Source organism: Alligator sinensis, unplaced genomic scaffold (assembly GCF_000455745.1).
Source record: "Alligator sinensis unplaced genomic scaffold, ASM45574v1 scaffold608_2, whole genome shotgun sequence".
In the NCBI taxonomy this organism is placed as follows: domain Eukaryota; kingdom Metazoa; phylum Chordata; order Crocodylia; family Alligatoridae; genus Alligator; species Alligator sinensis.
Window position 1 is genome coordinate 101,014 of NW_005842527.1, and position 14,606 is coordinate 115,619.

The following is a 14,606-nucleotide window of genomic DNA, read 5'->3' on the forward strand; positions in this document are numbered from 1 at the left end:
TTATACCTCCCTATAGTTTCTCATTCATTTCCTATACTATGTCCAAAGCTAAGCTTATAAACTCTCTGGGGCAGAGACCACTCTTACTCATTCTATAAAGAACCTACCATATAGTAAGAGTTTATCTTGTCTACTATAACATGGTACAGCAGACATTCACAGGAGCCCTGGGGATAGAAGCAGCCAAGCAGGCTGCACAGGGCTGCACTCCTTGCCCCCAGCGCAGCACCGGTTGCCTCTATCACAGGGGCTCTGCGCTGCACCTGCAGTTCCGCACTCGCAGAGGGAGAGCCCCGCACTGGACTCCGTGCAGAAGAGCAAGGGGAGGGGCTTCTTCCACTCCCAACAGAGTGCGAAGACCTGCACAGCAGGGAGCAGGGGAAGCAGCAGGCTCCAATGTGGGGCTTCCCTTGCTGCCAGTGCTGGAGCTGCAGGCAGGGGGAGCAGAACCCCGGCAATGGGGCCGGCTCTACTCCTTCCTGCTGTGCAGCGCTAGCTGGAGCCACACCTGTGCCAGGCACGAGTACCCTGACCTCCCTGGCTGCTTCTGCTGCCAGGCAGCGGGACCTGCATGCCATGGAGGGAGTGTGTGGGGGGTCACTATACCCCCCACCCTCACACCCATACCCCACCCAGCTGAGCTCCGCGCTACCACTGCCCCTCTGGGGGGGGGGAGGAGGAGGAAGAGAAGGAGAGGGAAGAGTTCCCCCCAGCATGGAATAGAGCCTCTCCCTGCCAGGGGGGACGAGTGGCAGGGAAGAGTCCCCCTCTGGGGCTGGGCAGCCTCACAGAGCCCCCCTCCCCACCTCACTACAGGGCAGAGGAGGAGAAAGAAGTGCCCCTCCCCCAGCTCCAAACAGAGCCTCCCTCCCAGCACCATGACAGTGAGGAGGGGGAAGAGTTCCCCTCCAGAGCTGGGCAGCCCTGTGTGCTGGGATTGCTCCCGCTGTCAGGGAGCCACTGTGGAAGGGAGGGCATGCTCTAGCAGCCCTGGACTTCCGGCTTGAGCCACTGCAGACACGTGCCTGCATTTCCTGAATATAAAGGGAAACCCACTTGGAAACTGATTCACTCTCTGCAGGTTAGACTAACCTGCAAAGATTGAATCAATTCAGGCTTGGGTTTTTTGAATGTCTGTCCCTAGCCTTGGTGTGTCTCACAGGCTGGATGACAAGGCTCTGTGGGCCAGATCAGGTTGAACACCACCAAAACTACATTTAGGTGTATTCAAATAGCTCCGGATAACTTGTGATTTTCCTATCTATCGTGTGGTTTTAAAGAAAAAAAAAATTGAAAACTGTATCCCAGACCAAAAAACCAAAACCCAAAACAAAAACTTCTCTTATATAAACTTTTGTAGTAACAGATGAGTTTTCATAAGAAAAGTCTCCAAATTTTGCATTCCCAAATTACTACAAAACATGTCACAGAAATGATAAAGGCCTACAAATAGCACAGATCTTAAATATTACTTGTGTGGTGAAAGATCCCATGTAGTCTAATTAACAAAGCATCCAATGTATTTCTAGGATTAGTTGGTGGCTACCTTTTACCACCTCTCCCCGGTGTAATTCTATATAAATGTGGGATAACTTAACTTGTACTACTTAAATCTTCAGTTGCTTCAGTAGGCCTAATGCTTTAAACCACTATGATTTTTTGTAAGTATTCTGTAACGTCAGCAATGAGATATCATATAGTACTCATCATGTAACATTCTTTCTGTATTGGGATTTCAAAATTAAGAAAATTTTGTCTCTTGCTATGCAGAGTATTAACAAAAGCCTGATATGATACTGGTTCCAGAGGCCCCATGTGTAGCACGTTGGGGTCCCACAGGTGGCCGTGACACTCCCTGGTAGCTCCATGACCATTCCCCACTCCACACCTATAGCACCTTCCTGTATCGCCTTCGACACCTTGATGGAATAATGATAAATTGGAAATTGGAAACCTACCCATGTAGAACCAGGTCTACTGATCCCCACTAGGGTCCCCAGTACCCTACTAGTCCTCATTGATCCTCAGCCCTTCACTGGACTTCTGTAGTCCCAGGCCCCTTGCAGAGCCTCTGCAGTCCCTGTGCCTGGCAAGGCACCCAGAGCCTTAAGGGCTAATTGTGTGGCTCCAAATCCATCCCTACACCTTGCCCCATGCCTAGTGAGTGTTACTGTACTGGCATTCCCTCTATCAGGGCTTCAGCCTTTTCAGCCTCCACCCTATTACTCTTGCAAGATCTTCTAACCTGGGCCCACTGAATCAGACCTGGCTCTGAGGCACCGGCCTGTGCTTGTCCTTTCAGGTCACTGGGCCCCTGTCTGCCAGGGCCCAGGTCTGCGTGTATCTGCACCCCTCTGGCACTGGGCTCCAGTCTCACTGCTGCCAGGCACTCTGCCCACTCCGGGCTCAGTAACTAATTGAGCCTTGAGCCTGCCCATGGTAGGGCTCAAGGCTATTGGGTGTCACTCAGGCACTAATGGGACCTCCTTAACCACCCCTTACAACCCCACCCCGAACCTCCAGTATAAACATAAGCACAAGCCCCTGGGCTATACAGCATAATAACAACAATGCAAACAGCACTCTGCCCCTTTAAGAGGGCAAAGCTTTACCCCTAGTATAGTGTGCCTCCCTGCCGGGGTACCTTGTGAAGTCCCGGGGCCTCACTAGTTCTGTAGGAAGCAAAGCAGACAGTCAAGCGACCCTGCGTGGCTCTCCTGGGCAGGAGCTCCTTCCCCTGGCAGCTACCAGGGAGGGACTCCCCTGCCTGCCCCAACCTTGGGCTTACATGCTCCCAGGGCCTTGCCTACATCTGTCAGCTGACCGCTTACAGGTGTCTGCTAACTGCCTCATTTGCACTACTGCCCTGAGAACTGGCAGCTGCCTGCCCTGCAGTGCTCTCTAGCTGGGCTGACTTTATCTTAAAGTAACAGAGAGCCTGTGGCTCTCCAATACACCATGTAGAAGTAAAATTACAGTTTAAAGAAACTTTGTTTGGGACAGCATCCAAACTACACCCATGTACAACATGAATATAATTGCATTACAACAAAAAAGAACTTAGAGAACGATAACAAGGCAAAGATTTCTGCATTTTCTTTTTAAACGCTAGCAATCCTGACTGATTTTCTTTTTCAGAAATAACTACTGCACATTGAGAACATTGAAACTAATTTTTAAAATATATTTTGAAGGCTCTGAGTTTGCTTTCCAAAACAAAAAAATGTTTAGTAAAACCACTGGGGGAAAAAAAAAAGGAAAAACTTTTTGGGATTTTTCAGAATTGTTAATTAATACACACTTCCTCTTCTTGTGAACTCAGATTAAGGCATTTCAAAGAAATGCAAAGAAATATACTACAAAGTGAGTAAGTTTAACTTTCATTCTAGAATGAACTTTGGCACCACAAACTGCACATGCACGCACATCTGGATGTGCCCCAGAAGGTGAAAGGCTTGTGTTAAATCAGAGGACAGTTTCTAAATAGCACACAAAACTGGCACACTAACAGAACTTGTATGAATGGGTGAGAGGCTCCTAGGTTCTCACACCCAATTTGCTTTTCCCAACATATAAAAATTTATTTCAATGATTTTTTTATAAACAAGGCCACCAGACAACAATGTGGCTGTAATAAAACTCCTCCTTAATTTCTATTAAAATGCGTTTGGATAGAGTTTTGGGGAGGTTTGGGGGGGTTATGTTTGGGGTTGCTCCCAAAGTTGTGGGCACTACACAAAATGTAACTATAATGAGCAAGCAAATAGAGATCACGTGTTCAAGTACACCACAAAAATAAACTTGTCCCAATAAGAAAAAATTGGAGTCTCAAAATAACTTCTCTCATGTTCATTAAAAGCTGAAACGGCACCACTGCTTTTTACCACTGTATTTCATTCAGTTGCTAATCAAGGAGAGTGTTTAAGATGACAGAGCTACAATTCCATATTCAGGACATTTGACCTATTTTGCATGAGTGTTATTCACAGATAAATTTCCCTCTCATTATAAAAACCATAAAGCAAATCTTGCTTGTTTTTTGGAAGGCTTGGTTTTCTTAAATTGGTAAATACTGAATTACAAATTTATAGCAACTGCAAAGTTAAAGTACATAAATCTTTGCTGAAGCAGATCTGCCTACCCAAGACTTGGCAGTTCACCAGAATACGTTTGGAAATTTTTCTTGCGACTTTACTAGATTCAACTATAATACAATTTGAAATAAATACAATCACAAGATATGAACACATTATGAAACATATTTTTGCACAATTCTTTGCAAGTATACAATACAATGGAAGGGTCTGGAGGAACAAATTACTATACATACTGTACAATCTGAACTTCCAAAGCGCAAGATGACAAGCTGAGGGCATAGTGGCACCCTTAAATTTGAATCCCCTTGCTATTTTTAGATTGCAACTGGCCCACTCAAATCACATATATATGGTTTTCTATATTTAATGCATAATTACCTTAGTTCAGTATTACTGTCTTGTAACTGGATAACCAAAGCAAGGTAAGGACTTTTTGGTAATATCTTTGATTGGATCAACTGTATAGCTGGAAGACATGTTAGACAAGCAACTTGTGCCAGAAAATCAAGTTTTCTAGCACAGATTCCCCTAACATCTCTCCCAACTACACAGTTGATCTAATAAAAGATATCACCAAAAATTCCTTGGTTCTTGTATATTTCCAGGATCATCACAGCTACAGCATCAGTCCAACCTTAATGCTAACATAAGAACATAAGAAACTGTCCCCTCACAAATACTGGTAGTACCAAAAGGAAATTTCTTCCTCCTCCTCTTAAATTTAAAAAATGACACAATAACCAAAGATAAACAGCCTATATGAAGAAATAATTAAAATGATTCCAAAAGACATTATATAATCAAGCTTAGCAGTTCTCCCGACTAAAACCTGGTTTGAAGAGCAAGGAATATATTTGAATTTTTGAGATCACAGGGTAAACAGCAGCTGCAAGATACAGGATATGAAAAGTAAGGCTCCCAGGGATAGATTCTCTACCAAATCCAAGTAGAGATCCATACATGAAATCTTGGGAAATTATGCCCCAGTGGACCATTGGTCACTGTACCATGACAGGCTCTTCGGGTTAAGGCACTGAACTGGGATCAGGAGATTCAAGTTCTGTTTTTAGGTCATGCAGACTTCCTGCGAGACCTAGCAATTCATTTACTCCCTCTGTATCTTGATTCTTCTTTTCAAAATGGGCATGGTATTTACTAGGGGGGTGTGAAACAGACCGTATTCAATTCAGAATCGGCCCAAATCGGGGACAGTGATTTGATTTGTTGATTCAGATCACTGTTCCTGATTCGATTTGGCTGAATCCAAATCTGATTCAGAGAATCAGCGATTTGGCCATAGACACAGCTTTAAATGTTTTTTCTACGTACCTCGAGGTATCAGGTACGGCTTGTGAACACTGCGATGGTGGGTGGATAGAGAGTCCCACAGAAGTGTGAGGGGTCCCCTACGTGCTTGGTGGTACTTCTGGTCCACTTCCAGGTCTGCCGGACAGCACGCAGGGGGGCCCCCTGCATTCCTCCAGCTTGGCGATCAACTGCAGGGGAACACTGGTTGCTCCCCAGACTTAGGAGGCACCAGTTGCCAAGCCGGGGGAAGGGGAGTGGGCCCTGAGCACTCCCTGGTGGACCTGGAAATGGACCAGAAATGCTTCTGGTCAACTTCCGGGTCTAATACCAAGCGTGCTGGGAAGCCCCCTGCACTCATATGGGACGCTCCATCTGCCCCAGCATCTCAGCATTCATAAGCCGCCTACTACCTTGAGGTATGTAGAAAAAACATTTAAAGCTGTGTTTATGTCCAAATTTCCGAATCTCTCTGAATCAATTCAGAGGGTTCTGATTCAATTCAGAGAGATTAAAGGGTCTCCTGATTTGATTCAGATTCTGAGATTTGGCCACTTAATTGGGCCAAATCGAATCCGGGACCAAAGCTTTGCACAACCCTAGCATTTACCTAACTCTGTTTGAGTTTAACAAGTATGGTGGGGAGGGATGTTAGCAAGAAATACGCATTTTGAAAGTACCCATTTGATTTTAGGGTCAAAGCATGAAGAAGATTCCCAGGATGCTATAGTTACCTCATCTTCACTGCTGTCTTCAGGGAGCCAAATGTGGATAATGTGTAGACCAATCTGCCAAAAGAAGGAAATTCTATAAATACTAACATGGTCAAACAACTCACAATTAAAAGTAATCACCCCCTAAATCTCACTGTCTCTGAAGTAACCCAAGACATAATTAAGTTGGGGATTCATTACATGGCATGTATGGATATTCTACCAAATTAGGCTTACTACTTGGGTGTTTGGCCTCTAATTGTAGCTAGTGCGAAACTGTGTTTTCTATTGTTCTCCTCTCTGTATATATTATAGCAATTTATATAAATGTAAGGTATGCTTAACTTGAACAGCCCACAATTGTTCACATTTAGAGTCAATGGCTAAGAATTAGCATTTGACTTGGTTTATGTAAGCCTGAGTCTCGCCAGACAATGAAATGGAATCAGAGAACATTTGGGATGGAATGAACCTCAGGAGGTCATCTAGTCCAGTGGTTCTCAACCTTTTTTGTATCAGGACCCATTTTATACCAGGACCCATTTGTAAACATCGGTGGCCAGTCCTGACCCAGTGCCCCTCACTCCTGATCTGCCTCAATAGGGCAGGGGGTGGTATGTGTGGGGCATAGAGGGCCCCCAAGCCCTCTTGCAGGCTGGAATTCTGACATTCCCAAACCATTTCCCAAGTTTTTCCCCTTTAAAGGAGTATTCATTTTTAAAGTTTGTTGATCCATTTTTAAAGTTTGTTCGTGACTCTTTCATATATTCTTGTGACCCACTTTTGGGTCGCCACCCACGGGTTGAGAAATGCTGATCTAGTCCAACACTGTGCTCAAAGTAGGACCATCCCCAACTAGATTATCCCAGCCAAGGCTTTGCCTACCTAGGGTTTAAAAACCTCCGAGGATGGAGATTTCCTTTCTGAGTAGCCTGTTCCACCCCGGTGGTGAGAAAGGGTATCCTAATATCCAACTTAAACTTTCCTTGCTGCAACTTGAAATCCTTGCTGCTTGTTGTCATCTGCCACCGCTGAGAACAGTCTAGCTTCATCCTCTTTGGAACCCCCCTTCAAGGAGCTGCAGGCAGTTATTAAATCCTCTCTCAGTTCTCTATTCTCCAGATTAAAGAAGTCTAGTTCCCTCAGCCTCTCCTCAGAAGTCATGTGCCCCACACCTCTAGCCATTTTTGTTGCCCTCCATTGGACTCAATTTGTCCACATCCTTTCCCTAGTGGGGGGCCCCAAACTGGACACAGTACCCCAGATGTGGCCTCAGCAGTGCTGAACAGAGGGGAAGAATCACTTCTCTTGATCTGCTGGCAATGCTCCTAGTAATGCAGCCCAGTATGCCATTAGTCTTCTTCACAAATTGTTGGGTCATATTCAGCTTACTGTCCACTGTAACCCCCAGGTCCTTTTCTGCGGAGCTGCTGCTTAGCCAGTTGGGTCCACGGCCTGTACCAGTGCATGGAAATGTTCCATCCTAACTGCAGGACTTTGCACTTCTAACTGAACTTCATAGAACGTTGTTTGGTCCAATCCTCCAGTTTGAATAGGTCTCTCTCTCTCTGAATCCTAGCCCTATCCTCCAGTATATCTACTACTGCCCCCAGCTTAGTGTCATCCACAAACTTGCTGAGGGTACACTCCACCCCATCTTCCAGGTCACTGATAAAGATATTAAACAAAACCATCCCCAGGACCAATCCCTGGGGCACTTGAAAAACCCTAGGAGACTCCATAATATAAAGAGCCAAAGCAGAACCATGGGCCCAGGCCTGGGCTCTGATTTGGAAGACAGGGCAAAGCAGGGGATATCTGCATTTTAAAAGAGGCCTGATACCTAGCTAGTCAAACTATCATACAGGAGATGAATCCAGATTAATGAATCTACACATTTACAGAGGATGCAAGACTGCAGTCTAGTACTGTACTTAAGCCTGCCTGGAAAGCATGGCTGGGTCTTTAGTCTTCCCAGATACAAGAAAGGGGCTCTGCTGTTTTACTGAAGGTGGCTCAAGACAAACAGAGAGAGGAATTCAGGGGGCCATGACAGGCAGAGTCAGCATTTAGATCTTTGGAACTGGCTAAGGACTGAATCTTTAGATTTCAAGCGTAGGGTCAATATTCTGATGTTTTGTTGCATTCATCTTGTATCTCTGTCTGTATCTCAACATATAGTTGCTGTTTTCTTATGCTTGTTCTGTTTTTATAATAAATTATTTTGGCTGCTTTCAGACATTAAAAAAAACCAAACAAAAAAAAGTACTTTACTGGAAGAAGCAGCACATTAGCTCGACCCTGCCTCATAGCATCTGTATAGTTCAGGCACTTTGGCAGGGCTTTTTGGTGCTTTTATCTAATAGTTGATTCAATCAGCTAGTAGACAAAAATGCCCATTCTATACAGACATTGGGCAAGCCGGGTCCAACTAACATGATGCCTCTTCTGGGCATGTACTGGGCTCAGCAAGGGGGCACGCGAAGTCTAAAGTAAATCCCCATTTTTATTTTTTTAAATGTTTGTAAGCAGCCTTTGTTGTCTGTCTCCTTGTTGGTTGACTGCAGGAGGAGTAACTTCTGGGAAGATGATATTCAAGGCTGACCCTCTCCTTAGTTCACTGAAGAGCAGGCAAACCCCTCAATAAAACAGAAGTCCTTAACTTTGGGAAGGCTGACTTCTGCAAACTGAGAGAATTGGTCAGTCAGGCAATCAGAAGCCATACCCCTGCCTGAAAAGGGAGTATACGAGGAACGGTCATCACTCAAAAACACAATCCTTGAAGCACAGGGCAAAGATATCCCATCTCGCAAGAAATGCAATCAACAGGCAAGGAAGCCCCCATGGTTGAATAAGGAACTCTTGGACCTCATTAAGCTCAAAAAAGTAGCCTATACCAGATGGAAAACAGGAAGCATTACCAATGAGCATTAATCTGCACTCACCCACACCTGCAAAGAGTGGTCAAGAAAAGCCAAGGCACAAACCAAACTTAGGCTAGCTACAGGGATCAAGGACAACAAAAAGTCCTTCTTCAGATACGTGGGAAGTAGAAAAAAAAAAGACTACCGGAAGGCCAGCCAACATGGCTTTGTGACTGGCAGGTCTTGCCTGACCAACCTCATCTCCTTCTATGACCAGGTAACATGTGCCCTGGACAAGGGAGATGATGTGAACGTCATATATCTGGACTTCAAGAAGGCCTCTGACCTAGATCCCCATGATGTCCTCATGGTTAAGCTAGGGAACTGTGGCCTTGATCATCATACAGTCCAATGGCTAAGCAACTGGCTACAGGGTTGAACCCAAAGAGTACTAGTTGAAGGGAGGAAATCAACGTGGCGCAGGGTTACCACTGGAGTCCCTCAGGGCTCTGTACTTGGGCCAGTACTCTTTAACATCTTCATCAATGATCTGGATTCGGGAGTCAGATGTGAACTGGCAAAGTTCACAGACTATACCAAATTATGGGGGAGGGCAGTCACACCTTAGGATGGGCTGAGGATACAGGCCGACTTGGACACACTCTCAAGGTGGCGTGGCGCAGGGTTACCACTGGAGTCCCTCAGGGCTCTGTACTTGGGCCAGTACTCTTTAACATCTTCATCAATGATCTGGATTCGGGAGTCAGATGTGAACTGGCAAAGTTCACAGACTATACCAAATTATGGGGGAGGGCAGTCACACCTTAGGATGGGCTGAGGATACAGGCCGACTTGGACACACTCTCAAGGTGGGCTGACCAAAACCTGATGGTCTTCAATTCAGAAAAGTGCAAGGTGCTGCACCTTGGAAGGAAGAAACCCTAGCATACTTACAAGCTCGGCACTGCTACACTCACTAGCACCACAACTGAAAGGGAGCTGGGCGTTTTGATAGACCACAAGATGAATATGAGGCACCAATGTAATGCTGTGGCTGGCAAAGCTAACCAAACTCCGGCATGCATCCACTGATGAGTCTCAAGCAAAACCAGGGAAGTCATCCTCCTGCTTTACTCGGCTGTGGCGAGACCACAGCTGGAGTACTGCGTCCAGTATTGGGCCCCCCACTTCAGGAAGAATGTGGAGAAGCTTGAGAGAGTCCAGAGGAGAGCCACCCGTATGATCAAAGGCCTGGAGGGAAGGCCGTACGAGGAGAGGCTGAGGGACTTGGGACTCTTCAGTATGAAGAAGAGAAGGCTCAGGGGGGACTTGGTGGCAGCCTTCAATTACATAAGAGGGGTACATCAGGACCTGGGAGAACACCTTGAGGCTTCGGGGGGTCTTCCGCCAATGGGTTTGTGACACTTACCTCTTCAGCCAACTTCTTGTTCATCTCTTGCACCAAATCATAACTTCCTGCCTTCAGGGAAAAAGAGAACAAACCCAAAAAAGAATATTTAGCATTTAAGGGAATTTTATGCCTATTATGTACACACTGAAACCTAGCTCTGCAAAATAAATCTATCACTGTTAACAGTGAAAGGAGGTTAAAGCAACAATATTTATAAGAAACTAACAGGAAATCACTGTGGGAAATTTATCTTGGTTTGACGTATTCAAACATGTTTAATCTTTGCCCAGTTCTTACAGATAAATTAAGAGTAAACAAGCAGTGAAGTGAACTTGTTTAGTATTTAAGAAAGACACCAGTCTGGTAATACTTGCTGCTACAGTTCTCTCTGCTTCCATAGAATACAAAAAGCATAGGCAATGACAACAGAAACATATGCTACTCTGTTTCAAAGTGTCATAAATTTATGTTTTACCTCTAATGCAACTACTAATACAGGTGCAAACTACTGTCAAATATTATGATGGGCTTTGTGATGTAGACCAGTGGGCCCCAACGCATCTGGCCTCAACTGGCGCTGCAGGGCTGGAATGAGTGATGCAGGGATGGTCCATGTGCCAAACCAGAGCATGGAGTCAAGTCATCCCAGCCACTGGGGCTAGAATTTGGCAGCAACGGCATCTGTTGCTGGAGTAGCTGTCTGTCACTACCAAATTTTCAGTCCTATGGGCCAGATAATGCAGCTCTACACTCTAGCTCCAGCCCACAGAGCTTCCCATGGATCCGGATATTGCCACGGTTCCTGCAGCCATAGCAATTAATGTTGCCACTGCTCATCACACAGTTACATTTCCAGACCTGTGGAGGGCCCCACAGGTCACATTACTAGAGACCTACTGAAATCATAGCAGAAGTGGGGTGGCACTATGGCTTCTTTAATCTTGCAGGTTCCCCCGTGCCCACCCCCACTCTCCGCTGATTGGTGGAGAGGCCCTGCTTGCGGCTCACTCCAGCAGAGAGGCAAAAACTGCGGTTTTAAATATGGCATCGTTTTTGCCTCCTGCTCCTGACTGGCTGAGGGGTCTCGCATGGCCCTGCTGTTTACTGCTGACTAGCTTGGAGCCAAAAATGGTGTCATGTTTAAAACTGTTTTTAGCTTTCCTGCTGTTCAGGAGAGAGCAGCACGGTCCTCTGCTAATCAGCACCGAGGGGGGGGCAGGTAGCTCCTGAGGTAATCTGTTGTTTTTTAAAGACTAAAGTCTTTGGGTCTTCACAAACACCACCAGAAAGTTATCTTTACAACAGCATTTTGCTGTTCCTCATCTGGAGCAGATACAAAACAAATGCCAGTTATCCTAGTGATCCAGCCTCTGTAACTATTTGCATTTGAATAAAGAACAGAGCTTTGCCATCTTATCTATATCTGAATTCCAGGAGATTTTTCAATCATTCTCACAGATTAGAAACTTCAAATGAAAGCAGTATTTACGATTCCCAAGAAATCTGTACTGAACTTTAACTTTGATCACAAAATTAAACAAAAAAATGATTTTAGCCAATCAACTGTTACTGGTTTGTTGTTGTTGGGGTTTTTTTTAATAAAATCATTGCACTCAAAATGAAAGCAGAAAATAACAGGGAAATGAATAAGTCCTGAGAGGTTCTCTCTCTCTCTCAAAACGGTACAGTAGCTTTATTGTTTTTCCCTTACTTCTACTAATTTAAAAGCATCTTGAATCAAGTTCAGGTTCAAGGTTCTGATAAAAAAATGACTGAAGCCAGTCAGAAGACAAACTTCAGCGTACGTAGACTTCGTGGTTTCCCTTACAGGCAGCCACAGAGTACAGGCACTAGAGGTCTTGCTTGTCTAGAAGTCCAAGCCAATTATGAACAAGACAACAAAGGTGGCTACGCCCGGACAGTGAAAGGTGGTTACATGAGAAACCCAAAGAAAGATCTCATATGACTTTCTACAAAAATAGACATAATCTAAGCAGTATGCTTATGCATTTCAAACAGGTGAAAAGGGTCTTTATGGCTTGGCAACAAAATCTGCTGTTGACCATCCACAGAGATGTTTAAACATTAGACCATTCTTCTGCATTTAAAAAAGTATCGGCAATACTGTGTGCTTATAAAGCACTTACTATTAGATATAATTTGACATTTAACGTTACACTGACTTAGAAAACATCACTATGAATGCTAATTAAACACTGTTTGCTTCCCTCCTTATAACACAAATGCAAGATTTGATTCTTGTCCAAAACAAATTTTCTACATTTTTAAGTTTCAAAAAGGAAGTACCAAAAAGCAATCCTTTAATTAAATACAACACACACACTTTACCTGTAAAATTGCAAGCGTTGGCTTAAGCATAGGGTGTTCTCTCTTCAAGGAGGCCAAGACTTTCTTTGAACTCTGAATGATTTCACTGCAAGATAAAAGTAATACAGCGTCAATTTTTCTTAAACATATCCTTTTTGCTCTATAACCTTTTGGCATTAGTTTTCCAGACTGTTTCAGTATTAGTGTCCATATGATTTAGCATGGAATAAGCCCATCAAAATACCTTCAATTTATAACTGTTTTTTTATCATTGACCCAGTCTTTATAGTTTGCCAATCTACTGTTCTTCTACAACAAGGCTTGAAAAGTCCACTTCTCAGCAAACAGCAGGAAACATCACCATTTTTCTGCACAGCTTACTCTCCTAATTAAGAAACTCAGCCCTAGAAGCTGGAGCTGGGGGCAACACTGCAAATGGAACTGATATCTCTTCGCATGCGCAGGCGATTCCATTACTGGCAATAGCAAGAACAGGTTAAAATTACGGTCGCTTTCACTGCTGGATTATTCAGAACTTCCCAGAAACCTTGGAAGGGAGTTCCCCCCTCCCCATTCTCGTATGCCCCTGTCTAGAAATAGCAGCAGACACAGACTGGAAAGGTAAACACAACCCCCACATCTCCAGTGCAGAAATGAAGGCTAAGGGACTTGTGGATTAGTTTATCCTCCTTGGAGGTTGCAGGAGAAAAGTAGATCCATGCCCTCAGAGTGGACACAAAATAGGGGCAGGGCAGGAGGACAGAGATTCCTCCTATTCCAGAACGGTCCTTTACCCTTTCAGAGGCCCACAGCCAATACAGGTTGGCATCCTAGTGGGAATCTTTTCCCCTGACAAAGCATCTGACATTTTAGGATAGGGGAAGGAAGCCTTTCAGTTAGGTCATCTAGTCCAGCCCCCTGCTCCAGGCAGCACTGTCAACAGAGAGGAAGTATTTGCTACGTCTCTCAAGACGACCACTGAACACAGTTCAGCTTCAAACCAGCGATGCTCAACTCAACCCGAGTGGCACAGCCCCCTGCAGTGCCTTGAGATCCTTTCAGCATTGGTGCAGAACGCTAGCGCTGCTAACACTGTGCCTCGGGTGAACCCAGAGATTTCCAAATGGGAATCCCTGGCCTTAAAAGCCCTCTGCCCTCCGTGCATCCAATCCCCCTCATATTCTTCTGTCCTCAAAAAGCAAGCGCAAACTAAGCGCTGGCTCAGTTCTCCGAGGGCGAAGGCTGAGAAGCACAGGGTCCGTTTCCCCTCGAGGAGGGGATCAGTCATACAGAAGCAGGCCTGGAAGTGGTCCCTAAAGGTGGCCTAGGCCAGCATTTCTCAATGCTGTGGGTCATGTGTAGGAAAGGGTTGCAAACAAACTTTCTAAACGGATTCCCCTTCCAAGGAGGAACACGGTGGCTTTTCCCTGGCAGGCTGGCAGAGCTGCAGCCCGCGAGGGGTTGCTTGGGGGAGGGGCTGGGGGCAGAGGGTCAAGAGTGAGCACTGGGTCAGGACCGGCCATCAGCGTGTACAAACGGGTCCTGGTACAAAAAAGGTGGAGGCCCACTGAGTTAGGCCACCTCCCTGCCTGAACCTGGGGCAAGACCATCCCTACCCCAACCACCCCCTATAACCATAATCCAAACTCTACCTTGAGTTCATTGCAGAGCTCTCTTTACAGCCCTGGGAGCCCCTACAAGGGCTCCCCATCACCGCCCTGCTTGGCTCGGGTATAAAGGGCTGGCTGAACCCCAGCAGGGCAGACATGGGGGGCTACACGGGGGCATCAAGAGTGATGTGGTACCCCGCTGTCCCGCCCGGGGGGGCTGCTGCTGGCTCCGGGCACCCGAGCACAGGGACGGGGGGCCCGGGGCAGCAGGGGCCGCT

At 45.7% G+C, this 14,606-nt stretch overlaps 1 protein-coding gene across 1 annotated transcript in view; it reads right to left on the reverse strand.

Moving 5' to 3' along the window:
* The window catches only part of LOC102382003 (monofunctional C1-tetrahydrofolate synthase, mitochondrial), a gene marked incomplete at its 3' end in the record, with an annotated part of 99,030 nt that extends 86,244 nt beyond the window's left edge, over positions 1-12,786 (reverse strand). The window contains exons 1-3 of the mRNA XM_025213429.1: positions 12,740-12,786; positions 10,409-10,459; positions 6,137-6,190 (exon numbers count right to left, since the gene is read on the reverse strand). Coding sequence (XP_025069214.1) covers positions 6,137-6,190; positions 10,409-10,459; positions 12,740-12,769 — 135 coding nt within the window. The remainder of the gene's footprint in view (positions 1-6,136; positions 6,191-10,408; positions 10,460-12,739) is intronic.
* Between the last annotated feature and the right edge of the window lie 1,820 nt (positions 12,787-14,606).